The 27,274-nt window shown below is 40.5% G+C and overlaps 1 protein-coding gene and 1 long non-coding RNA gene across 2 annotated transcripts in view; one reads left to right on the top strand and one right to left on the bottom strand.

Annotated features, from left to right (window-relative positions):
* CARMIL1 (capping protein regulator and myosin 1 linker 1) overlaps positions 1 to 27,274 on the bottom strand; it is a 140,928-nt gene that overhangs the window by 67,406 nt on the left and 46,248 nt on the right. Inside the window, exons 3-11 of the mRNA XM_081205775.1 lie at positions 15,512 to 15,562; positions 10,782 to 10,841; positions 7,267 to 7,388; positions 5,810 to 5,907; positions 5,360 to 5,430; positions 5,123 to 5,196; positions 2,301 to 2,376; positions 966 to 1,054; positions 145 to 239 (exon numbers count right to left, since the gene is read on the bottom strand). Of these exons, the coding sequence (XP_081061901.1) occupies positions 145 to 239; positions 966 to 1,054; positions 2,301 to 2,376; positions 5,123 to 5,196; positions 5,360 to 5,430; positions 5,810 to 5,907; positions 7,267 to 7,388; positions 10,782 to 10,841; positions 15,512 to 15,562 (736 nt within the window). The remainder of the gene's footprint in view (positions 1 to 144; positions 240 to 965; positions 1,055 to 2,300; positions 2,377 to 5,122; positions 5,197 to 5,359; positions 5,431 to 5,809; positions 5,908 to 7,266; positions 7,389 to 10,781; positions 10,842 to 15,511; positions 15,563 to 27,274) is intronic.
* Positions 16,201 to 26,186, top strand: LOC308592608. Its single transcript, XR_014010579.1, has 3 exons — positions 16,201 to 16,290; positions 24,317 to 24,439; positions 25,261 to 26,186. It is a non-coding gene; the product is annotated as an uncharacterized lncRNA (long non-coding RNA).

The raw sequence follows: 27,274 nt of genomic DNA, 5'->3' as shown, positions 1-27,274 counted from the left end.
TCAGACATTTGTGAACAAAGGGTATTTACGAAGCATTGACATCCGACAAAATGTTGTATTGTTCAGACAAAAGCTGAATGAAACCACACTAATCCTCTTATTGGGTGTGTATTAGGAATGGAGAAAATTTAAGTGCTACAGTACCTCTGTCCTCCAGGGGGTTGCCAGCAAGGTTAATTGTGTGAAGTCCTGAGTTGGGATTATGGGATAGGGCATTGGCCAGTTTCTGTGCAAAATCTCTTTAAGAAAAACAACAACCACAAAACATAGGATTATATTAAGGCTTGCAAAGTTGCATCACACCATATTTAAAAGCTTAATATGAAATGACTACTTAAAAAGAATGAGCATATAATTAGGGAAGCTGTGTACAACACTGCCACTATGTACCAATTCTCTTTTACATTAAGGGTGGTTTTGCCTATACACTGGGTTATGCATTAGGCTTAGCTTCTGCATGTAGCGCTTAACTAGCCATGCAAAGGCACAAGCATGCAAGGGAAGGAAAGATGCCATATTTATTGGACAATGTAATACACATTAGTGGGCTTACTAAAAAAAAAGATGTGGTATTTTCTTTTTGCATATCTGCCTCTATGAGAGAAAAATTACGTAATACAGTAAGAGAATTTGTGCAAAGTTACTCTAAGTCACACCTGTTCTCACAAAGCAACAATTTTCTAGGTCTGGGTGGTTTCTCCTGCAAACCCTAAATATTTATTTTGAAGCATCACATATCTTATTTACACTCCTATCATGCACTGCAGTGTTAGGTAGGTAAGAGGCGCAATTTTGTACATTTTAGCAATTCTAGGTATGCCTACTCAGAAGCAGGCCCCACGGAGTTCAGTAGGACTTATTCTCAGGTAAGTGTGTATCGGACTGCAATTTCAAACTCAAAGCTCTTTCTAGCAATATCGGGATTTGCTAAATACTTACACTATTTAAAGAAAAAAATGACTTACGTTCTAAGACCTGCATTCTCCAGTACTAGCTCTTCCAGTCTGTTAGATCTGCTCACCACTCTTAGGATCTGCTCACAAACATCAGCAGACTGTCAAAGACAACAATGGTGTAATATTATATATCAATGAAATCAAGTCAGTATGAGAATGCAGCAAATAACAACCTGCCTTCATACCCAAAGCAAGTGCCTGAAACTATTTTAATGTGGTTGGGCTCCACAGAGGGGTTCTAATGTTCTCTTAAGTGAATCACCACATACAAAATGTCCACATCAAAGCCAGAAGCCCACAGAAAGGCATTGATTGGTGGACATTTCAGGTGTGAATATGCATACCATGTAGAAAACAGAAAATAATTGGTTCTACTGAGCCTATGGTTAACAACTGGAAGCTGGAAACTTAACTGTCATTGCAACTCTAAGAGATATGACAATATTTTTTGCCAGCTGTTCTTTACTAGATTTTTTTTGTCCCTCCAAGGAAAATACTAAAGGAGTCTCCAAGGTTCAAGGAAACCTCCTCTTAAAAACATAAATATGTGTTAGCTAAGCCCTAGAAGTGACAGATTTAAAAGGAAATTTCTGAGTTGGGTGTGATTGGTGTATTCAGTGGGCCTTTATCCATTCTGCCACATCAACACTGGACCTGCTTTCATGATAAGTCATGCAGACTTTTAAAACTAATGTGAAAGTGAACTGAAAACTGGAAAAATGAGAAACCAAAATTGGCAGATTCGTCCATTGCTAAGCTCTCACAAATGATTTCAAATTAGATTATATATATTTTTAGTGCATTGACTTTGAAAATTTCAAATAATAAAGGTAACTTTCACTCAAAAGGGTTGCTTAACTTATAGATTGTTTAGGGGGGAAACCCATGTCCCTCTTCATCACCTGAAACAACTTGAGGCATCTAAGATGTTTCAGGATGAACCAGGAGATTCCTGGCATAACCAGGTTATGGTGGCTTAACTCCCTCAATCCCTTGGCTCAGCGAGGACCCAGCTGGCTGATCTGAGCCTGTTGGATGTTAAGCCCTGAAAAAGGGCATTTTCCCTTTGCTCAGCCAGATGCTAAACAGAATAACTATACACTGGTTTGCCTTACACTGCTTACTTTATGCCAGCTTCTTGTGTATAGGATTTCTCCTTTCATCAGTGTTTGAAAGTGAACATTGCATATTTAATTTCACTACATTCTACTGCATGCAGAATTAAAGCAAAAACATTTATAGCTGCAAATCCCTCTTTTCATTTGGATAACCACACCTTCATAAATTCCACAACACTAGTTATTTTATATGAACCAGATAGTCACCCTTCACCCTAATACTTACTAACTTTAGATCCTTGGAGGAAAGCTTTGTAAACCACTGGTTGTATTCCAGGGCAGCAACTATTGGTATTAAATCCCTAGGGGGGAAAGTATCACATATTGAGAAAAATGAAAATTATAAGCAATGCATGAGAGCGATCAACTTGGTAAAATGTTTTATCTTTATGAGAAGCTGCAATTGTCAGGTTTACAGGCTACATTCACATGCAGAAAGGATTGACCCTTGATAGGTTAGTAAAAAGGTTGGAAGTCTTTGTCCAGTACCAGAATATGTATTGCAAACATTCTATTTTAGGAAATATTATATTCTCTCTTTTTAGCAATACTTACTGATTATGTAAGCTTGTTTTTGGAATATGCATCATACCTTCTCTTTTGTTTTTCGTGTGTGTGTGAGAGAGAGAGAGCCCCGTGTGTGTGTGTGTGTGTGTGTGTGTGTGTGTGTGTGTGTGATGTTTTAGTATTTCAAGACAAAGTACCTAAACCGTGCAATAATTACAATTTTAGAGAGCTTTGTAAATGTGTAGATCTGTAATAAAAAGTAGGTGGTAAGAGGGAATGCAAACAATTCTGTTTAGTCTGGTTTTTCAGACTGGGCATATTAGATTGGGCATTTTATATTCATTAAAAAGTGAGCACCTGTTTAGAATGCGGTTTCAGCTACTGAATTGCATTTGGTTTTTTATCAGCTTGTGTCACATTTAATCAGTGTAGTAATCATAATTGAGTGCTAAAGGCTTTTAGGCAGCTAGATGATTTAACATAATCCTATGACTGAATGAATCCAACAAAGCATCTCTTCCAGTCACCTTTTACTCTAAAGATACTGGTGTCTTGTGAAAAGATAATAAAACTTTCCACACGGCCTCTCCTTTAATTGTAAAGGATTTTAAAAGTAAAACCCTAAGATGAAATTCATTCCTTTAATCCTAGACTCCTTAATTTGATATGCTGTCCCTCTGTCAGCTTCTCCATTAAATTAATACCAACAAAGGCATACTGTTAGATGCTTCCATACTAACTACAGCAAAATCGTATTGTTACCATAGCATTTAGTATGCTAGATAGCTCAAAATAGATCTTTAACATTCCTGATCCATACAATAGGACCTTAAAGTTCTAGTTCTCTATAAAGCAATTACTCTGAAGGAAAACGATTTGTACTAAAATTGGTCTATTTTGTTCCTGATATTTTATTCTCAATTTTTTTTATCTGATACAGATGTTTTTATGTATACAACATCTCCTCTAAATGTCTAGCCCAAACCAGTACATGTCTACTCAGAAGTAAGTGTCTAGTGTTGCTTACTCCCATGTAAGTCTGCATATGTTTTTGGCTGTAATCCTATGGTTACTTCAGATTGACCACATGTAGGAGGTTTCATCGTTGTTTTGGTCTATGCCCCACGTAAAATGACTGTTCAGTGTTGCGCCTATTAACAACGTTGTGTGCTATAAAATACAGAACGTGTATGGTTCCTGGGTCCCTCGGGAGGAAGGGCAGGATATCAAACTATAAACTTATTTATAAATTAATAAGTTTCAAATAGGAAATAAGGTTTATTTTGTACGAGCTTACACTAAAAGCTAAAACGGAACATGTGAGAAAGGTATACATTAGCTCACTTCAGATGTGACTGGCAAACCAGTGACTGGCCATTGTGAACAGGATTTGGGCTCATGCAGTCTCTCCTTGCCTTCAATACCTCCCTCCCTGGTTTGAACAAACTGCAGCTTTGCTATGTTTCCTGCCACCCCAATCAGGCAAATTATGGTTTGTGCATAATGAGATGACAAAGGGTCATTAGCACCCTCAGCCAGTATGAACTGGCGTCTGCTCATGGCCACTATGATTAGAATCCAAAGATCTAGCTTAGGTACGCCTGAAGATTTTCCCAGAGAGATTTCCTTGAGTGTGCCGAATGCTGACAACAGGCTGACATACAGTTTTAAATCCCTACAAAGCTAACTTACTATTTGCACGCATGGCTAACTTGTGAAAAGATTTCTACACCACAGTCCTGCATTGCATTATATTCTTCCAGTCTGCAATTATCTCCTAGGCACTGAAATTCTGACCAGACGTACAACATCAAACACCATATACATTTTTATTATCATTATCTAATGCCAGTATCCTAACTGTGCCACAGATACAGACATATTAAATGCCCAAGAACAAATAAACAGTAGCCTGCCATCTGAACATAAGAACAGCTTTCTGGAGCAGGCCAATGGCCATTTAGACCAGCAGCCAACTCGCTGCCTAAGAGAAGCCTGCACACAAGACCTGACAACAAGAGCACTTTCTCCTTCTGTGGTTTCCATCACCTGGTATTCAGAAGTGTGCTGCCTCCAGCCAGGGGGGCAGAGTGTAGCCACTGAGCTACAGGGAGCACCATGTGGGAGTGTTTTCTGTGGTAGTGAATTGCACCCTTTAAGTGCAACCAAATAAGTGTGTTGGATGGAAGCATACCAGCAGTTGCTTCATCTCAAACACTGCAGATGATTATAGTAAGGTTACCAGATTTTTTTCAGTGAATCCGGGGACACTTTCCAACTTCCTACTAAACAGATGGATTTGGTCAGGGGACTGATTTGTAAATCCGGGGACTGTCCCCAGGAAACGGGGACGTCTGGTAAGCTTATAGAGGCATCACAGCAAGCTCACAATGTCACCACTAGACCCAAGCATTGTTCTACATTTCACCGGCAAACTGAAAAAGTAAGGTTTACAGATGCACGCAATACTGAGTGCTGCGAAAGTAGCATGGCATATTGCTTTCGACCATGAACAGTTTTTGGAATGTCTCGGGTGCTTACCTGTGGTCAAGATGACTAAAATCTTGTAAATTCAGCTCCCTGGTATCTTGAGTCAGATAAATTGTATCAACATCCTGGTTGGAAAAAAAGCACAACAAAATATATTTTACAGCTGGGATGGTAGAAAGGTGGTGTTTGGGTTTGGTTAGGGCTTTTATAGAATAAAATAAATAAAAACCCTCTGTCTTTGCACAGCTAGGTGAAAAAAACCTCTGCCAATGAGATTTCTGTACTTACCCACTGAACTTCTTCCCTATACGGAAAACCAAGCCAGTCACAAACACACGCATACATTTGAGAAAAACCTCCTAGAAACAAAAGAAGCAACACAAACCATTTGTCTCCTTTGGGAATTGGTACTTCAAGCTGATGCACATATCTTAAAGACTCAGTATATTTTCCTCTCTTCTGAGCACAAACATGCTGCAGGCACAATGTGAAGCTAGCTGAGTCTAGACCACGTTGCCTGTACAGCAGGGCACAATGACGTACAAAAATAGCACCTTCCCAAGCCAGTCGCAACGGCACTCTACTCTAACTATACCTTAGAGCTAATTATACCTTTACCAAAAAGCCAAGCCTCTCCTAGAAATAGAATTAAGCCTACCATAAATAGAATACTGTTTCCCAGCACTGGCGATTATACTTTTGTACATTTCAGTCTAAAAAAAAAACATGCACACTCACCACATGGTCCTAACTCTGCCACGGTTTGGCTGTCCCACAATGTCTGGAGATTAGCCAGTCTTTCTGGCGGCTCCATAATTACTTTTTTCATTATCCTTCTGCATGCAAGAGGAAAATGCACATCTGAATTAGAACACAGGTGAAAATGTAGCCTACCCATATTTGGGTGGAATTCAATGTATGTAGTGCTAAGGAGATTGTTCTGCCAGTGCAAGCATTTCCATGTGTTGCTCTGGATTCTGCTAACATAACCAAGTAGCTGAATTCAGCCCTTTATAAATTTAAAACATTTCTACGCCATCCTCCATAACAATTACAACTATATAAATAATAAGTTAATAAGTTAAAAACCTGATACAATAAACCACAATTATTGAGGCACATGATTGATTACATGTTTTAATGTGTTTCAGTGTTTTTATATTTTTTAACAGTTTTTAAACCTCACACACACACACACACACACACACAGAGAGAGAGAGAGAGAGAGAGAGAGAGAGAGAGAGAGAGAGAGAGAGATGTGTAAATGCCCTGGTCTCCTCTGGGAGGAAGGGTGGGTAAATAAAACAAATAACCATAATAAAATACAACAGACGACAAAGCAGACTGAGGGATTATGCAAATTCAAACACTTGGGTACATAAAAACATCTTAACTCGGTACTGAAAAGATTGCAAAATAGAAAGCAGGCATACTCCTTTATGGGAGGGCATTCCACAGCCAGGGCACCATCACAGAGAAAGCCTTTCCCCATTGTGATTACATAAGGAAAGCATATGGAATATGGCCTCATGGGAAAGTTAAAACACAGGAGGGATGGAAAGAGGTGTTCCTTCAACTACTTAATTATTATACTTATCTACATAAGTGCAGAGAAGGGTAAATTGAAGAAGTTATGCTTTCGGTTTCTCCCCCCCCCCCCAATTAATCACACTTCAGATTTATTACATTGGCACTTGCAACAATCAGAGCTTTCCTGGAGTGAAGTGGTTGTTGAACACCTCTCTGCTAGGTCAAAGGGCTGGTTCAACCCACACACTGAACCATGTGAGAAGTGTCCTCAGTCAAGTATATTGTGTCAACCAAGTGATTACAGAAGTAATTCTCTGCAATTCCTGTGATCACAGCAACTTGGAAAGTAGGTAACAGTCACAAAAACTGTTGGTGATGATTTATCGATCAGGTATATGCTGCAGGCTTGTCCACAGTAACCATAGATTGGAGTGATATCCAAAGAGGGCAAACTATGGTCACTGCTAAAACTGCACTTTTTGTCTCCAAATCATAAGCTGAAACCCACTTCAAGCCATGGATGTCTGAACCCTGATGGGGTCACACATACACATACACATACACATACACATACACATACACATACACATACACAAATATAAAGAGAATCTGGCTGACTAATCGAATATCAAATATATGCTACAGTTTTCCCAATGAGTACCTACACAGGAGACAGACCAGGGAATATCCTCCTAAGGCATGTTCCAACATGTGCCAAAACTTCATGCACATCTTCAGATGAAGTCAACTTCATAGAAATGTTGCATTTTTCAGTTTCTACAATCAGCTGCATAATGAAGTAGGAAAAATAATGTTTCTTGTGTATATCATTTCAATAATAAATATTATGATGAAAATCTAATAACACTACTGTAAAAAACAATCAATCCAAGTAATAATCTATGTTCCTAGAAATGTGTTTGCTTCATCAACCAATAAAGCCGCATATTCATGCCAAAACAGCACTGTAACAATACTGTTGGTGTTATCAGATCAAAAAGTCTTGACTGTGGTGGTTACCATCCGGCCATCTTACAAACCTAAAGGTAAAGGGACCCCTGACCATTAGGTCCAGTCGTGCCCGACTCTGGGGTTGCGGCGCTCATCTCGCTTTATTGGCCGAGGGAGCCAGCGTACAGCTTCCGGGTCATGTGGCCAGCATGACTAAGCCACTTCTGGCGAACCAGAGCAGCGTATGGAAATGCCGTTTACCTTCCCACCAGAGCGGTACCTATTAATCTACTTGCACTTTTTGTGGCGTGCTTTCAAACTGCTAGGTTGGCAGGAGCAGGGATTGAGCAACGGGAGCTCACCCCATTGCGGGGATTCGAACCGCCGACCTTCTGATGGGTAAGCCCTAGACTCTGTGGTTTAACCCACAGCGCCACCTGTGTCCCATCTTACAAACCTAGCAAGGAACTAACACAGGACGCTAGACTGAGTAGACTTGAATGGGCTTTGGTTTGATATACCAGGGCCATTCTTGTGTTAGTTCCTTACAAACCTAGCAAGGAACTAATACAAGAATGGCCCTGGTACATCAGACCAAAGCCCATTCAAGTCTATTCAGTCTAGCATCCCGTTCTCACTGTGGCCAACCAGATGCCCATTGGACACCCACAAGCAGGACTTGAGCACAACCAAACTACTTTGTCAGTCTCCCACATCTTTTTCTAAGTGATAACACAAGAAAGAAGATTCCACCTAAACATTAGGAAGAACTTCCTGACAGTAAGAGCTGTTTGACAGTGGAATTTGCTGCCAAGGAGTGTGGTGGAGTCTCCTTCTTTGGAGGTCTTTAAGCAGAGGCTTGGCAACCATATGTCAGGAGTGCTCTGATGGTGTTTCCTGCTTGGCAGGGGGTTGGACTCGATGGCCCTTGTGGTCTCTTCCAACTCTATGATTCTATGATTCTATGACATCACAGAGGATATGGGAATGGGGCTGTATCAGCACATCACTGCACCATTCTGCGGCCGCCATCTTCCTTCGCGGGAGGAGGAAGAAAATGGAGCCCAGCGGGGCCCGCCGCGAGAAGCTGCTGCCGCCGCCTCCCATCCCGCTGCCACAGCAGGGGACGCCTCCCAAGGGCAAGGACGGTCCCAACAGCCGCCTGGAGAAGGCCAAGCAGCGCGCGGCCCAGCAGGAGCTCAAGCAACGGCAACGGGCCGAGATCTACGCCCTCAACAGGGTGATGACTGAGCTGGAGCAGCAGCAGTTTGACGCCTTCTGCAAGCAGATGCAGGCATCCAGCGACTGAGGACGGGAGCCACGCTCCAGACGGGCCACTCGGAAGACCAGCACTTTCCCACCCATGGCTGCAGGCAGCGGCCAGGCAGAACTGAACACCCAGGAGCAGGGAGGAACAGCCAAGCTCTGCTTCCGATGACACATAGCTGACACTGCCTTACTGGAGTATTCCCCTGCCAGACCTTCCTTGAGTGGAGTTCTCCCTTGAAAATCTGTTTGTTTGTTTGTTTTTTAAAAAATCCTATTTATTACTTTGGTTTGAGAAATAAAGTTGTGTTTTTTCAAAAAAAAAAAAAATCACTGCACCATTCTCTTGGGAGAGAAGAATGTGCAGAGATCACCGCAACTGATATCTTCCCACTTGTGGTGATGCGATCACATGTGAAACGTGTGTATGTGTGTGTATGTTTGTTCAACCTCCAGGTCAAAAGTGCTAAACTATGCCAATCTGATGTACAGGCACAGAAAAAACTGGTGACAACCTTTACTTTTAAAAAGAGACTACTAAAAATAGTAAACAATTGGATTTATATAGGCCACTTTAGAATCAAATTGTTTGGCGCATATGTAATCCAATTTTGACTTTTGTATGTGTGGCTGTAGGCACTCCAATATATCAAGTGAAATATGGTCCTAGCACTTTCAAGAGACATATTCGAAGAGTGATACACTCCATCTTCTCTACTAATTAATCCTATGCCCCACTTAAACATACTGACAAGTGACAGTTGTGTGTAGGGTCTGAAACTTGAATATTCCCTGCTTCCTTTGTACACTATGGATCCCCTCCCGACTTCCTGGTTTGAGACAAACCTAGTCTGCTGTTACATCTCTGAACATGGCAGACCACCATAAATAGAAACCATAATTTGGTATCCTGTTTATGGTTTGTAAAAATCTTGGGTTTGCCCAGAAATGTCATAGCAAACTATGATTTGCTATGAAGCAAGAAGTCAGGGAGGGAATTGTGTGTGTGTGTGTGATGAAGGAAGTGTGGGTGTCTGAGGCTTAGGCTCATCAGTCAAACCACATTTAGATATATTACATCTGAACTGACTCAATGCTTTTCTTTGAGAGGGTAACACATACGGAAAAAGGATGTAAGGGAATGCAAACACATGGATTTTTACACGAAAGCTTTGCAAGTTGCAGACTAAGTTGAGACCTCCGTGTATAGGGTGGTATATATATATATATCTTCAATTAATTAATTAAATAAATTCCTGCCTCCTCCTTCTGGAATACTTTCAGATTCTGCTTTCACAAACATTTTTTTTATATTTTATTTTTACCAAGAAGGAATGAAGTGACATTGGATCCCCCCCCAAAAAAAATCTTGTATGAAAGCAAGCATACATTCAGTACAAAGCCAAGTCAATCTGATTTATTGTACTCCAAGTTACAAACTCACCCCCTGCCCCCAATTCAGTATCTACACCTGCTTGCAAATAAAGAATCCAATTGGTGTCCCTTTGCTGACAGAAGACGCTTTAGTCCTAAGAGTCCTTCTAGTATAATAGCAATCAAGGCAATCTTTGCAATTCCCTACCCCCTGCCTGCCCACCATAATCTTCCCTTCCCTTCCTCATGCTGTTCTCCAAAAGATCCCAGAACCCTCTGGAGCAGATTTTTGGAACATATGGTAGGGGAAGTGAACAGCCCAAGATTGCTTCAATTCCTATTCCATCAGCAAAAGGCTCTGCTGGAAACCTCCACTTATGTCAGCAGAGGAACACCAATCGGTAATAAGCTATTACCAACATAATTCAGACAAGGCTGGTATTCCATGCACATTTCTTTCTCCATTGGTTTCACCTAAATTAGCATTGGAAAGTGGGGGTGGGGGAGCACAGCTGCCTAAGTAGAACATTTCTAATCTGCTATATAGGATTACTACATCGTTAAATACATTCATAACTGAAATATTCACCTGGCCTGGTTTATTGCAGGTGATTCCTTGGATTTCCAAGTAGCTGAAAGTTAGTTCTAGCTGTAATTCAAACAGAAAATTACTTCGCTTTATATCGAAACACAGCAGTAAAAGCACAACAAGCAAAGATTAAACTATTCTACATAGAATGAGCGCCCAGCCAAGTATCCATTAATAAAGCACATGTCCTTAGCAAGTGCCCTCCCATTGTTTTGGACTACAATGCCCATCAGCCCCAGCCAGCACAGTAATAGGGTAGTTATGAACTTTAACCTTAAAGGCTCAACTCATCTAAGGAGCTTTCTAGTTAGCTAAGTATGGTGGACCCTCTATTTTCCAAGAACCAAGCCATGGACCCCCTACTTTTGAAAATTTTTGATATCTCTGTTGTAGTTTTTGTTATGTGAATGGTTCCATGGAGCCCCTGTGTGGGCTACACAAACCCCCAGTTGGGAACCACTAGTCTAGGGAGCAAAACACATGCAAGATAATGAGCCTGAAGATGAACTTGATAATGAATCATTCGGAGTTCTACCCCAAATGAATTTAATTCACAATTAGTTCACTTTGAAATTATGGGAACTACTTTCATGCTTTCATGATTTTTGAACTAATTTGTTAAACCAGATTTGTTCATTGCAAGCACTGGTTAAGCAAGTTCTAAGTTTATTTATGAACAGCGTTGAGTGTTTATTCCTTTAAAAAGGGATACAGTTTCTATCTTACAGCAAAGAGGGGAGGGGAAACGGCATCTCTCCTCCAGGCCTCAGCAGAAAACTTACTGCAAGTATATTAATTTGCAGATTGAAAGAACAAATTTGCATTGATCATATGTTTCTGTCTGGCTCAGCTTTTCTTTTTTGGGGAAAAGAGATCTGGTATTTTTTCAACAGTGCTAAATGTATTTGACTATATTCTTATACTTCCTAATGTAACACATTTTATTTGGCATGTTTACGAGAATTCAAATTTGGGTAAAATTACTATACTATCACTATAATATTAATATTACTATACTAATATTTCTATACTACAATTAAACCGTGACTAAAATGTGCATGCATATATATATATATATATATATATATATGCTTTCGTAGATTTTCACGGGTACAGGAATGTAGGTTTTGGTGTCTTCGGGTGTCTTCCCGTGTAAGAGTTGGGGTGTCTAGGCGACGTTTCGACGAGGTCTCACTCGTCATCTTCAGGCTGGTGCTTTCGGCTTCTTGTTACTAGAACAGAGCAGGATCTCAGTGTTTGAGTTCCTATAAATACTGTTGAGGGGGTGTGGTGTATAGCCTCCAACGTTCTGGGCAGAGAGGAAGTTCCTAGGTTAATGTGCCTTTTCTTCTTTTGTTCATTAATTACTTGAGGGATATCTTGAGTGATTACTTGAGTGATATTCTGAGTACCACTTAGGAGGGTCATTAGGTGTGGATTAGTTGCTAAAGCTTTCGTGTCTTGACCTCTTGACCTTGTAAAGAGTTTTTCTGAGAAGATGGCTGTACTGCACTTAGTTGTGCTCTGGCTTGGCTTCGTGTATAGGGGCGAGCTGTGGTTTTGTGCCCTGTGCCAGCCAGATCTGTGTAGGGATTGCAGGGGGGTGCAGCATCCGGAGGTGCCACTATGGTTTGGCTACTGGATGGTGTCTGTAATTTATCTGTGGAGAGGGTCTGGGTTTGGGTCTGGTGTGGTTGATTGGAGATGGCGTTCTGTGTGCCTCTGGTTCTGGTGTCGGTTTTTGTGGGGAGGGCTAATTTCCAGATGTCTGGCAGGCGGGACGTGTCGTCACGCTTGTTCATGTTGTGAGGGTGTTTCTCTATCTCGATGGCTTCCATGATTATTCTCTTGTGGTGATGTTCCATGTTAAAGAGCAATTTGGAATCCAAATTGCTCTTTAACATGGAACATCACCACAAGAGAATAATCATGGAAGCCATCGAGATAGAGAAACACCCTCACAACATGAACAAGCGTGACGACACGTCCCGCCTGCCAGACATCTGGAAATTAGCCCTCCCCACAAAAACCGACACCAGAACCAGAGGCACACAGAACGCCATCTCCAATCAACCACACCAGACCCAAACCCAGACCCTCTCCACAGATAAATTACAGACACCATCCAGTAGCCAAACCATAGTGGCACCTCCGGATGCTGCACCCCCCTGCAATCCCTACACAGATCTGGCTGGCACAGGGCACAAAACCACAGCTCGCCCCTATACACGAAGCCAAGCCAGAGCACAACTAAGTGCAGTACAGCCATCTTCTCAGAAAAACTCTTTACAAGGTCAAGAGGTCAAGACACGAAAGCTTTAGCAACTAATCCACACCTAATGACCCTCCTAAGTGGTACTCAGAATATCACTCAAGTAATCACTCAAGATATCCCTCAAGTAATTAATGAACAAAAGAAGAAAAGGCACATTAACCTAGGAACTTCCTCTCTGCCCAGAACGTTGGAGGCTATACACCACACCCCCTCAACAGTATTTATAGGAACTCAAACACTGAGATCCTGCTCTGTTCTAGTAACAAGAAGCCGAAAGCACCAGCCTGAAGATGACGAGTGAGACCTCGTCGAAACGTCGCCTAGACACCCCAACTCTTACACGGGAAGACACCCGAAGACACCAAAACCTACATATATATATATATATATATATATATATATATATTCTCAGGAAAGAGAAAATCAAGCTTCACTCATGTTTTATTTTGTGAGTCTTTCTGAATTTGTTTTGTATAAAAGCAGAAACAAGGACATCTGCCAACATCATGTTAGCCAGAGTCCATATGGAATGAACGATTATCTCCAGATACAAATTCATCATCTGCAAAGAGCACTGGAGTCTTTCCTCTGCCAAGACAATCAGTTCCAATTGTCAGGAGAATCAAAGCATTTCATGGAATATGCTGTTAGACAAGTCATAAGATGCAATTTCGGTCTCTAGAGAACAGCAGACACGATTCCACTGATGATAAATAATGTGGCACAGCAGGCTGTATAACATGCATGTTTTTAAGCTGCAGATACAACTAAGATTGCCAATGAATTCTGGGGGGCGGAATTCAACCCAGCAGCAGGTTTTGGCCCAAACAGATCAAATCCATGGTACTGTTGAGAAAGGGATACCCACCAAATTATATGGTGAGTCTCTATATAGTTCTCCGCTGCTGTGTCAAGATGGTGCAGGATGGGGAGGTCCCAGCACTCACGGTGAAGATGGCATAAGCAACAAGCCCGGGCATTACTAATGACATCAGACGTGTGTACCAAGGTCTCAAAAGCATCAAGTTTTCAGATGTTGTCGCCTCACAAATTTTATTGAAAAATGTACCCAAAAAGAGGATTGTTTGATGGAATTATCTTAATACTTGCAGTGTAGTTTAACCAGCTATAAGTGGTATTCATTATAGTACTCACCTGCAGACACAGCACTAGACAATGGGCCTGTTCATAAATTGCATAAATATATGTAGATGAGCTGTGGAGGAACTTCAACTCTTGTTCGAGACACAACTCCATGCCACATCCAGTTGAAAAATGTGAATCCAAAGTGTATTTAATACAAATATTCACATTTTGATTCATGGTAATCAAGTTTAGAAAACTTGTATATACAACCATTATAGAGGCTAGTTTTTCATGTATCTGGATTTAAAATAACAATATGTGTTTGTGAAAAGGCGGTTATTGGATTGCGTTTGTTTTATTATGCATTTTTGTGTTCTCATTTTGTACTTTTACGCTGTGAACCATCCTGCGATCTTCGGATGAAGGGCAGTACAGTCGTACTTTGGTTCTCGAATTTAATCTGTTCCAGGAGTTCGGTTTCCAATTGGCTACAAGAGTTTCCAGCATCCAATCAGAAGCCGCGGAAGGTGAGTAGGATGTTTGGCTTCCAAAAAATGTTCGCAAACTGGAACACTCACTTCTGGGTTTGGGAGCCGATTTGTTCAACAACTAAGGTGTTCAACTACCAAGGTACCACTGTATAAAAATTTAATAACTATTACTACTACTACTACTGCTACTACAGATGATCTTTTAAGAGATCTACTTTGCCAATAGTTTAGAGTGCTAATACAAAGAGTTCAAAAATATTGTAATGGCATGCTAAATTGGCTTCCAGGATACTCAGACAGCTAGCTACTTCGCAAGTTCAACAAAGACAGACAAAAAAAAGAAAAGGAAACAAAATCCATCTTTTAAAAAAGTTTGGTAAACTAGGCCCTATGTAAAATTGAAAGAACCCATCAAAAAGCACAGCAATACAAAGCTTTTCCTGCTAAATGAAATGTAATAGGGCTGTGATCTCTTAGCACTCCATTTCCCAACAGCCACTGCTACTCTGTCTGTATTCTCTGACCTCTAGGGCGGAGGGCTGAGTTTCTGGGGAAAGGAGGGGAAGCAGGGAGAGAAAGAGAAAAAGTAGGTAAAGTGGTAGAGCCTGAGAGTGGGTCTGTGGGGGCTGGCGAAGCACCACTGGAGATTCAGAAGTGGGAGGAAAAGAGTAAATCTAGCAGTTTTGAAACAAAGGTAGCCCTGGCTTTGTTGCTAGGCAAAAGGACTCTGCAAAAAAGCCTTGAAGCAAGTCCTTAAAAGTCTGAAGTTGTGCAGACAGTTGTGTACCATTGAATTGATAAACAGCGAAGCTCCCACATGAACAACATTAACTTAAAAAGTGAAATTTACCATGCTACTGGACTGAAAAATGCCTTACCTTGGTAGGAATACGAGAAGTTAACAGAAAGGCCCGACATGATGTTAGCACCTACAAAGGAAAGAGCAAAAGTTGAAGTCAATGTTTAGCTGTTTTAAAATAAACGTCTACAGCATGATATAAACTCTTGTTACCAACAGGTAATTTTATAAACCCATCTTTGCTCAGGATGCAAGTCTCAGTGAATTCATTGGTATTGCCATCCAGATGAACATGCACAGGTGAGCAGCCGTTTATCTGACGGTTTGTAAGTACTGTAAAATATATACTTCCATCACTGATATTTTCAATTGACTAAATCTTATACATGCTTGGAATGATAACAGACCCCACCACCAGACCTTCTTTGAGTCTAACTGGACATTACTGGGAGCAAGTGGTTTCCAATGATCCACATCTTCCCTGAAAGATATGATGACTTCACTGTGCTCTGGGCATCATTTTCATGATGCAGGGAAACAATGAAAGTATTGATGTCATATGACAAGTTTCTTGGATGCTACTGGGAATATTCAACAGGTACATTAAAGTTTGTCACAGCGACATGCTCCCACAGCATGTTGAAAGCTATTAGTGCATTTTGTTTTCAAACTGCAAAACGAATTTGTCGCTCCACATTTACCAACAACTTGAAATACTTTTTTTCTGCTAATCTCTAAGGAGAATTAGGTTTCCATGAGACCCCAGGATTATCAAAACATTTGCAGAATCTTCAAAGTGAACAACAGGATTGTAGTATCAACATTTCCAAGATGAAAAGATTAACTACAATGCCAGCAGTAAGTGCTATTCATTATGGTAATGTATTAAAAATAGATTAACTATTTTTTTAAAGAGAAGAATTCATGTCATCCACAAGGAACTGAGCATGGTACAAAGACTCTGTCACATGATACTTATGAGAAGGAAAGTTCCATGCATTGAAAGGGATCAGAGCAAGACCACTGAAGTTGCCCTCAGCCATTCCGCAATAAGGCAGCTATGAAGGCATCTTAGGGTGCCAAACATATCAGGGGGTAGTCAGTTGCATAGCCTTGCCTCTCCAACACAGTCTCCACCTTCAGGTGAGTAACAATTGAAATGAGTTTTAGACACAGCATCCTCTGCTGTACAAAGTAACTCTCCCACAATCCTCTGTGCTCATACATGTGATTTAGACCCAGTCCCAGCACCAACTCTTCTTGCTGCAAGATAAACCCCTTAATAATAGCTGCTATAAAGTTCCCACTCTGCAAGAATCCAACGCTACAATAGCTAAAACTGAGGAGGGAACATTCTGCTCCACTCTGACAATGTCATGCTCTCTCCAGCAGGGGGAACAAACCCATCAGACATAAACAAGGAAGAATCACAGTGGCCCAGGCCATCCCCCCTTTCAAGCGGGGATGGATAATTTATCCACTATGAAATCCACAAGGTGCATATGTGGAGCTCAGTGACAGAAGGTTGTTATACCATACCTCTAAACTACTTTAATTAACTTTCAATGAAAAATATAGTTCTGCAGAGAAGCTATTGGAAAACTGATTATGGAGTGATTTAACACACATGCTTTACATTCATGGGATGAGCCTCAGGATTATTCCATTGTCACAAGGTTGCATAAACTGCTGACACTGGACCTGTTCCCAGATGGCTCTATTAACAGCAACACACTGCCTTCCACAGAATTAAGTCAGTCTGAGAGAACTATGAAAACAACCGTTTTAGGTTGTCATGAAGGGATGGACAGTATGTGGTTTTTTATTGATTCATGGAAAACCACTGTAGAACCTTTAATGCTAAAGAATTTTCATTCTGTTCTATTCCAAAATTTGGCTTGGTCACTTTCAGAGCCATTTAAATATGTCCATTTTAGCCAACTATTAAGGGATCATACAGGAAACAGCATCAAGGGGCCTATCTTGCATTTTATAAGTCATAGCTTATCAAGTATTTCTTGCAATCAATCATACCTACTCACATAAAATTCAGACCACCTGTGGTCAACTAGGATAAGAGGGGATAGATAGATGATAGATGATAGATGATAGATAGATAGATAGATAGATAGATGTCAATAGAGGCACAGAAAGAGAGTCTACTCATCATTAAAGGCCAGGAATAGCTCAGTTGGTGGAGCACGAGACTCTTAATCTCAGGGCTGTGGGTTCAAGCCCCACCTTCGGCAAAAGATCCCTAAATTGCAGGGAGTAGGACTAGATGACCCTTGTGGCCTCTTCCAACTCTGCAATTCTATGATCTATGATCATAACGTAAAAATAATTGATTGTTCATCTCTTGTATTACACACACTACCTTTTTCCCAGATGCTATGATTTTTGTTGTCTGTATTCACCAATGTTTTGAAGATTGTCTCAAACCCCCAAATTAAAAGCATGCCCTAGCTACTGTAGCTTTATCCATCCATGATTAAGATAAGCAGCAATGTAACTTTTAACAGTGGGTAGGCGTAGGTATGATTTCATGCAAGAAAGGGGGCAAGCATATACTCTTGCTTGTGATTCCTTAACTGTGGTTTAAATATTAGGATCTCCACAGCCACCAAGGACTCCTAGCTTCAGACACATCTGAATCAATTAGTCAACTGCTTTAGCAGAGGCAAACCACCAAATTCCCCATCTTATTCCCAGCAGCATCTCTGTATCTCCTTCAATGCAGGATAAGCAATTTACTATTATAGTAACTGTTTGTCACAAAAGTTATCAACATTATTCTGCGCACAGCTGTACTTTGTTTCATAGCTAAACAAGGATCTGCTACTGCTTAACAAGGATAACATGTGACTTCTATCATGATCTGCAGTATTTGAGCACCTGAGATTAACCTAACTGAAACGCAACAAAAACGGTTTACTGTATAAATACATCATGGCCAAATATCTATCAATGTATACAATGTTCTGCAATAATTTGAATTGATAGGTCTTTTAACTAATTTTAAATATTTTGTTCATGTGTGTATTTAAACAACAGAATAGGGAGAAATTAATGCAGTAACGTCCTTAGATGCTCCCAGGAGTATTTGGAAGGTGACTTGGATAGGTACCAGCAAGCACATAACAACGAGCTGTGACCTGCATGCACAATGGCATATTTTATTGATGCCAACCTTATATGAGGCAACAAATGTCAATCAGGCAGCTGCTTAACATCACACAATGAAACTTCAAACTGCCCTTGAGGTACAAGACCAATGGTAACCATTAAAAAATTGCATTGAATTAGATGTGTATTTTTCTAAACAACATCAACTCTAAACTGTCTGTCTTCCAGCCTCTGAAAAACTGGTGTGTGTTAATAATCTTAATGTATTGTTCCTTTATTCATGAGCCATTACTTGTTCATTTTTTAAATATATTATGGCTTTCGGGTGCAGTTGCATGTAGAACCAGTATGGTGCAGTGGTTAGTGTGTTGGAGTAGGACTTGGGCGACCAGGGTTCAAATCTCTACTCAATCATGAAACTTGATGGCTGACCTTGGGCCACTTACAGTCTTTCAAACTTACCCCCCTCCTTCACACAGTTGTCATGCATGGAGAGAAAACACAGGAAGTGGGGAGAGACAGTTTGAGCATATAGCGCCAATCCTGGCCCGAATGCACTGGCTGCCAATTAGTTTCCGGACCCAATGCATAGTGATGGTTTTGACCTATAAAGCCTTTAACAGCTCAGGATCTCAATACCTCAAGTACAGTGGTGCCTCGCAAGACGAAAAGAATCCGTTCTGTGATTCTCTTCGTCTAGCGGTTTTTTCGTCTTGCGAAGCAAGCCCATTGAAGGATTAGCGGATTAGCGCTATTAGCGGCTTTTAGCGGCTTATCTGCTAATCGGATCAGCTGATAAGCGGCTTAGCGGCTTAGAAAAAGGGGGGAGGAAGGGGGAAAAAACAGCAGGAACTTGCAAGACATTGTCGTCTTGCGAAGCAAGCCCATAGGAAATTCGTTTTGCGAAGCACCTCCAAAATGGAAAACTCTTTCGTCTAGCGAGTTTTCCGTCTTGCGAGGCATTCGTCTTGCGGGGCACCACTGTACTGCCTCTCCTCATATGAACTGAACTGGACCCTGTGATCATAATCTGAGGCCCTTCTTCGTGTGCCTCCTCCAGAAGACATCTGGAGGATGGGCAACTGACTGTTGATAGGAACAGATAACTGCTAGAACCCCAGTGCTTTAAAACTTGCACTGGTCCAAGTTCAAGGTCCTTGTATTAATTTGCAAGGCTCTTAACTAGAGTCCAGGATTCCTCAAGCACTGCCTAATCTCTCATATCCCTGCCTGATCAGTGAAGTCTGTGGGGGAGTCACTGTTAGTGGTCCTTCATGGTTCAGGTACACGATCCACCAGTGATCAGTACTGTTGGCCCGATTTAATGGAAATCCCTTCCAGTTGAGGTCAGACAGGCCTTCTCCCTGCTGAACTCCTGACACTCAATGAAGACTTTTTTTTTATTCTAGCAGGCATTTTAACTGGTCTGGTTTTATAGCAATAACTGATTTTTTTCCTTTTCTGTATTGTAATCTCCATACACCGCTCACAATCGTAGTATATAAATTGTTTAATTAATTAAAAATTCATTGCCTATAGGGATATCACAGGCAGCATGAATAGGAGTTTATAGTGCAATTCAGAACCAGTAAAATCACTGGGAAATTGGAAAAGGCCTTGTGCTGTGTTTTGCACTACCACCCCTTCCCCCTGCATTTCATGAACTCTCAGCTTAGATCTTAAAAATGTATTGCATGCTTACATTTTTCAATTTTCTAGAAAATAAAAAACTTAATTATTTTATTAATAGTTTCATTCCTGTTGTGAAAAAATCCTGCAAATGTTTTACTAAAGGCAATACATATATCATTTCAACACAACCCAATGCATTGAATAAGCCATAATAAAAAGCATATGTATATAAAATTTATTGATGCGCTTATCACTTTTGGTAATGCTATAAAAACTGTAATGGTCAGAACAATACATTTCACTGTAGCACCACAGCTTCCTTACATTACATTACTCAGCAACCCCCTCAATTCCCAATTTACTACCTTTCCTTTTTACTTTTGAATACTACATGCTTTTCTTAATCACATGTTTTTCTCCTGCACAGAAGCAGTACAATCTTTGAACCAAAATTTAAAAAATCCTTCCAGTAGTACCTTAGAGACCAAGTTTGTTATTGGTATGAGTTTCTGTGTGCATGCACACTTCTTCAGATACACTAAAACAGAAATCATCAGACCCTTATATATAGTGAGAGGGTGGGGAGGGGTATTACTCAGAAGGGTGGTGGGAATGGGTGATTGGCTGATAGGTGTGGTAAACCTGTTGACTGACTATTGATGACTGCAATTGGTCTTACAGGAAAAAGCAAGGGGTGAGATGGCAAAAAATAGCTTTATCATGTATAATGAGATAAGAATCCAATGTCTCTATTCAGACCAGGTCTCTCCATGGTTTAAGTTTGATAATAAGTTGCAATTCAGCAACATCTCTTTCCAGGCTATTTCTGAAATTCTTTTGTAATAAGACAGCTACTTTGAGATCTTGTACAGAATGTCCTGGGAGACTGAAGTGTTCTCCTACTGGTTTCTCTGTCTTGTGATTCCTGATGTCAGATTTATGTCCATTTATTGTTTGGCGTAGGGTTTGGCCTGTTTGCCCAATATAGAGCTGAAGGGCACTGTTGGCACACACAATGTTAGAAGATGAGCAATTAAATAGTCCTGAGATGGTATGTTTGATGTTGTTGGGGCCAGGAATGGTGTTGTCCGGGTGTATGTGGCAGCAAAGTTGGCATCTGGGTTTATTGTAGGCTCTGGTATCACTGTCCATGTTAAGTCTGGTTGTTGTATTATTGTGGGTGAGGAATTGTTTAAGATTGGGTGGCTGTCTGTAGGCAATGAAAGGTCTTCCTCCCAGAGCTTGAGGAAGAGAACCGTCATTGTCTAGGAGAGGTTGTAGATCTCTGATGATGCATTGAACTGTTTTAACTTGGGAGCAGTATGTGAGTACTAGTGGTGTTCTGTTATTTTCTTTTTTGGGTCTGTCTTGCAGCAAGTTCTCTTTGAACCATTTGCTATGTGCCAGGAGGTTCTTTATTCTTGAGCAAGTCACAAAGGTGCTGTTTTCAACTGGAGGCTTATAATAGGACTTCTATACATGCTTACCCAATAATAAGTTTTACTTCTGAGTGGACATGCCTAGATTACATTGCTAATCTTGAAAATCAAGGTTCACTGAAATTGCATTGGAGTATTACCTATATCTATCTTAATAAATTAAAAAATTGTCCAGTAGCACCTTAGAGACCAACTAAATTTGTTCTGGGTATAAGCTTTCGTGTGCATGCACACTTCTTCAGAACACACTTCTGCCTGCACACAAAAGCTTATACCCAGAACAAATTTAGCCGGTCTCTAAGGTGCTACTGGACAATTTAATTCTTTTATTTATTTTGACTGCGTCAGACCAACACGGCTACCTACCTGAATCTATATCTATCTTATTTTACTTGCTTCAGAACTATTTTAGTTTTTATCATCATGTCTGTTTTAGATGAGACACGTTTGCCATTTTCACTTGCGTCCTTAGCACTGGATAATTTCTAATTAAGTGATTTCTTATTATCTATGCATCAAGATTGGAGTGGCAGCTTGAAACTCAATTTGTCCTTGGAGCAACACGGCTGCTTCTCCACCTATTTCAATCAAGTATGTTTACAGCTTGTGGAAAACTGTCTCCTCACCCCATGTTGTCATTCTAGTTTTAAAAATTCCAGAAGGTGACAAGAACGTCTGTGCTAACCCTCCTCTATCACCCAAGGACATCACATTTCATTCTACTGCTCCTATTCAACACCCCCCTAAATGGGATAGAAAAAGTTCTCATCACCCATGTCTATCTTTCAAATAAATTAGCTTATGCCTGCCCATTTCCCCTTGGCACAAATCCAAGCTGAAAACACACTAAGGCTTTGTCTAGACTAAGGATTTGCCTTTCCTATCTGCTTACCAGAGTGATTGTATCGGTTTGCACCTTTAGTACAAAAGCACTTGGCTGCTGCTGGCATTGGTGCCAATCTAATGTAGGCTGCCTGTGCAAATTTAAAAAGAGACTGTGATCCTATGCCATTTAAAATGGAGTGGAACTTTGTCAAATGTCTCTGAGATCAGGATTTCAGCCTAGATAACTTGACATGCAAGTAGAACAAGCACCAATGCAATTGGTGCACAGGCTTCAACCCATGAATGGGAGCAGTAAGAATGAATACTGCTTTAGAGTATTTACATAGCAAGCTTCTCTCTCAACTCTGAAGCAACGCTTTCAGCCAAATGGGCAGTCATTCCCACATCCAGCTGGGTGTACTTTTTATTCAAAGGGGAACTTCCGCTGGCTGTTAATCTGGATACAGCCGCAGCAAATTTCCACCAGGCAAATGTGGAAATGACTATGCTTTTGACTTCTACCGTGCATCCAAGCTGACTCTGAATAAGCCCCAGCATGTGTGGTTGAAGCAAAGGTTCTGCATCACAAAATACAGGTTTGAGCCCCAGCATCATTTTAGAATATATGTTACACATGAATTGCAGAGATTATTCTGTGAAGAGATTGTTAGAGAGAAGATCCAACTTTAAGAAAGATTACACCAAGGTGGCCTTCCAGCGTCTGTAATCACCTACAGGGGTGCCAAGTTGAATAAAATGGGGGGGGGGCTCAGGTAAGCCCCACCCCACATAATTGATCACAATTATTGATAACATACACCATTTAAATGACAATGTCGATCAATTTGAATGGCAATATCCAGGCCCCTCAATTAATTTTTTTTGGGGGGAGGGACCTTGGTCGCTAGGAGTTGGTTCTTAAGATCACCTGAATATTTAACTTTATGTATTTTTTTCCTGATTTTGTTAAATCAAGTGAGATCTCTGGTCTACCCAGCATAGAATTGTGTAAGAAGCAACTCTCAGACAGAGGCTATTCCCAGCCCCATGCGATCCTTTAATTGAATATTTCAGAAACTGAACATGGGAGCTTCTTGCATGCAAAAACATGATCCCTCTACAAATCACAGAACTAGTAATAGAAAACTTTTTCCTCCGTCTTTTCGGATACATCTGTTTCTTTATGTACATAGATATGAGACATTCAGATTGCTATTTCTTAAAACTTATTCCAGGCACACATAATATTATCATGCTGGCCAAAAGTTGTATTCCAGTTCTTGAAGGTAACCAGAGAACTAATACACAATTATAACAAGTACGACAGTGCTTACAACATTTTAAATATAAACTTCCTTGTGAGCACTTGACCTAAAAAGAGAGGTAAAAACAAGTAAGTGAAGCAGCAACATGGGCTGTAGCCTCATACATATCATACTCGTACTTTTTCGGGTCCCAAATTTCTCTTTTTTCTTTTTTAAAATGGGAGACCACCATAAATGACTGCATTGTTGCTTTATTATTGACGAGTTTTAAGAATTGTATGTAGTTGTGAATATGTATTTGAAGTGTGTGCATACAGAACCAAAATCACAGTTGTATTCCATAAGAAGAGCCAAGTATACATTTTACTGAGGACCAGGCAGATATTAATGATGGGTTTATATTTAGTTCCTTGCCTACTTTGCTAACTTTCTATCTAGATCTGTAAACAACTGACAGTTTCACTAGCAGATAAGACTGAAAAATACTCTTGTGCACACAGTATGCAGTTTTGGTTCTATACAAAAAGGAGTCCAGCAATATATTTTGCTTATTCAGTAGTTTTCCTCACCCAATTCCTTATTTTTCTCCGATTGTAGATGTCAGTGTCAGTATTTTACAAACCATACCAGGTTGCTGAATGACAGACTTGCTGAGCTTAAAAAATTGTGGAGGAGGCATGAAGTCAGCATATGAGAATTTAAGTGGAAACTGAATGTTCAGTAAGTGAAGAATACAGTAATTATTCCAAGCACCCTTTTGTTGTTAAGTCTATAAAATAGTCAGTACTTGAGCCAAAGAACCTACCGTATTTTTCCAGCGTTACAGAACTAACAAAACAAATGAAGTTTGGTATTTTCCTAGAAATAATCCATAGAAAGTCCACCAATTCACTCTTCTACATAATAAATTTAGAAATCACTAAAAAATAGAAGAGAAGACATCTGCTTATGCAGGTTCAACACAAGAGCTTGTTAAAATACAGGGATGTCAGTGGGAATGTTGATTTCATAATCAGGCCTCTTTCCCAGGGACAAGATCACTAGTAACAGCAAGAAACTTAATCAAAGTCTTCTAGCATTCCTGGTCCTTTTTCTGTTTTCAGTGGCTAACATTTTGGCACTGTGTGCCCTACAGGAAGGTACCACAGAGTCAGGGAGGGCACATGCCATCAGCTCCCAGTTGGCCTGAGAGGAGTCTGGTCACCCTTCATTTTATACCGCCTTGGCAGAAAGGCAGTATAGATCGGCAATAAATAAATAATGGTAAAGAAAAGGGCAATTATCTTTCTATAGGCTAGACTCCCCATAGCATTTAAAGTTTTCGTGAAGATTTTTCATTTCTTTCATAAATGTTTTACAGTAGTTTCTGTAGCACAATTCCTTCCAGCTCTTGAAGTCATCATATCATAGACTCAAGCACTGTTTACGCACAACAATCTGAGTACAGATTTGAAAACCAGCTGGTATTGATTAAGCAAACTTAAATCTAGTGATTAAACAGCACAAAAGTCAGACTGTAAACAACCTTTTTTTTTTACTAGAACATCGTGTGATCAACGGCAAAGAGGCACAACAAAATATTTTTGGCTGCCTTCACAACTGCAACTTGTTTCGATCAGAATAAACTCTCCCGCCCTTACGTGACATGAACCAGATATCTGGTTAACAGTAGATTAATGGTTTACTTTCAGACAGTCTGCAAGATCACAGTTATGGTCTTTCCCAGAACAAAAAAATGGTCAAGACAAAGATAATGCTCATCGCATTCTTCACTGCTGCACTGGATACATGGCTGAAAAGGATGTAAATATGAGGTTTACACATTTTCCATGTCAGGAAATTTCTATTTACGGTAAGTTAGTACAAATGCACCAAAGTTTTAAATTTGATGCCTTTCAAGACAGACTTCCAAGAGAAAACATAAGGCAGCCATCCATCAGCTTACAACTCCAATCAGCCCCAGCCAGCAGTGCCAATGGCTAGGAGTCGGGAGAGTTTTAGTCTAAAACTAGTCTGCAGAAGATGGCTGACATTAGGAAAAAGCAAATAACCAATTATGGTTTGCTTGGTTTCTCCAGTTCCCACAATACAATGACAGCAACAAAGGCTCCCTTTCTTTTCACTCAATTCATCCACAAATAAAATGACTCACTTTGCAGCCAAACAGGGCACTGCCACTTTACTTGTTCACAAGTAAAACACAACAATGTCTTGGTGCGCTATAGCAACTAACAATGATAGGTGGTACCAAATGGTAGCAGGTGGATGATTGCTACACTTGCCAATTCTGGGTATTCTTTACTAACTGAACGAAATCCAAAACTTTGGTAATGTTAGTTGCTGAAATTGCACTTTTAAGGTTGTGTTACAAGAAAGCTCAAGGAAGTGTTACTGCAATTTGTATCTTAATTCCAGTGACTCTGCGTCCATAGTGAATGATGATTGTATCCACTGTATTTCCTCACACAGATTCGGAAGAAGATGGGCACCGAATCTTTCAATAAACTGCTGTACATGTTGCAGAATATCCGCTTCGATAAAAGCAAAGCTTTACTGTTTTATCTTTCTTCAGAAAACTGGGCAACAGTTGGAAACATGAATAGAATTTTCTGAACCACAGCTCAAACCAGAGTTTCAGCATTGTTTTCACTGTCTTTGATGTTGAGAAAGAGGACAAGTTATCATCACACCATTATGCTTGTGTTTTCTTACCAAAAAATAAGTATCCATTACTTCCAGAAGGATTCAACTGTCACTCATCTTCTGTCTCTTCTCTCACATCCTTCTACTTTCATCACTTTCCTGTCTTTCTGTGCCTTTCTGCCTTCCTACCTTCTTGCACTGTCATTTGCTGTTCTCTCTTGCCCAGATTCCTGGATCTGACCAGTGGCCCCAATCTATGGCTCCCAGGATCAGGCCAATTCAGTCTGTGCCACATGGGAATGAGGATGTTGCAGCACCCCTGCTCCTTATAATTCTCACGTCCTGCAGCCAGACTTCTGTCATCACCTTCTAGGCCCCCAGATACTCTCATGACGGCAACCACAGAGCAACCAAGCTACCTACTGCAGTAGACACTTCTGAATTCTAGTTCTCAGCATAATTCCATTTTTTGGAGAAATCTAGAAAGCCATAGAAAGTACAGTGGTATATCGGGTTAAGAACTTAATTCATTCTGGAGGTCCGTTCTTAACCTGAAGCTGTTCTTAACCTGAGGTACCACTTTAGCTAATGGGGCCTCCCGCAGCCACCGCCACACGATTTCTGTTCTCATCCTGAAGCAAAGTTCTTAACCCAAGGTACTATTTCTGGGTTAGCGGAATCTGTAACCTGAAGCATCTGTAACCTGAGGTACCACTGTATCAAGAAAGTGAAGAGAGTCTTTACACTCCACAGAGATCTTCCTTGCTACAGGCATAGAAAGGTGGGGCATATGACTGGACTGAAATCTCTCTTATTGAAAAAGGTTCTTTCAACTCTCATGGAACTTGATAGAATGAGTGTCTCATCAGAATAATGTGTTCTAGCTCAGATGCCACATATAGCGCTCCTTTG

This window comes from Podarcis bocagei (genome assembly GCF_964188305.1).
Source record: "Podarcis bocagei genome assembly, chromosome: 8".
Classification (NCBI taxonomy): Eukaryota; Metazoa; Chordata; class Lepidosauria; order Squamata; family Lacertidae; genus Podarcis; species Podarcis bocagei.
The sequence above is the reverse complement of the archived record's forward strand: the minus strand, read 5'-3'. Positions and strand labels throughout refer to the sequence as shown.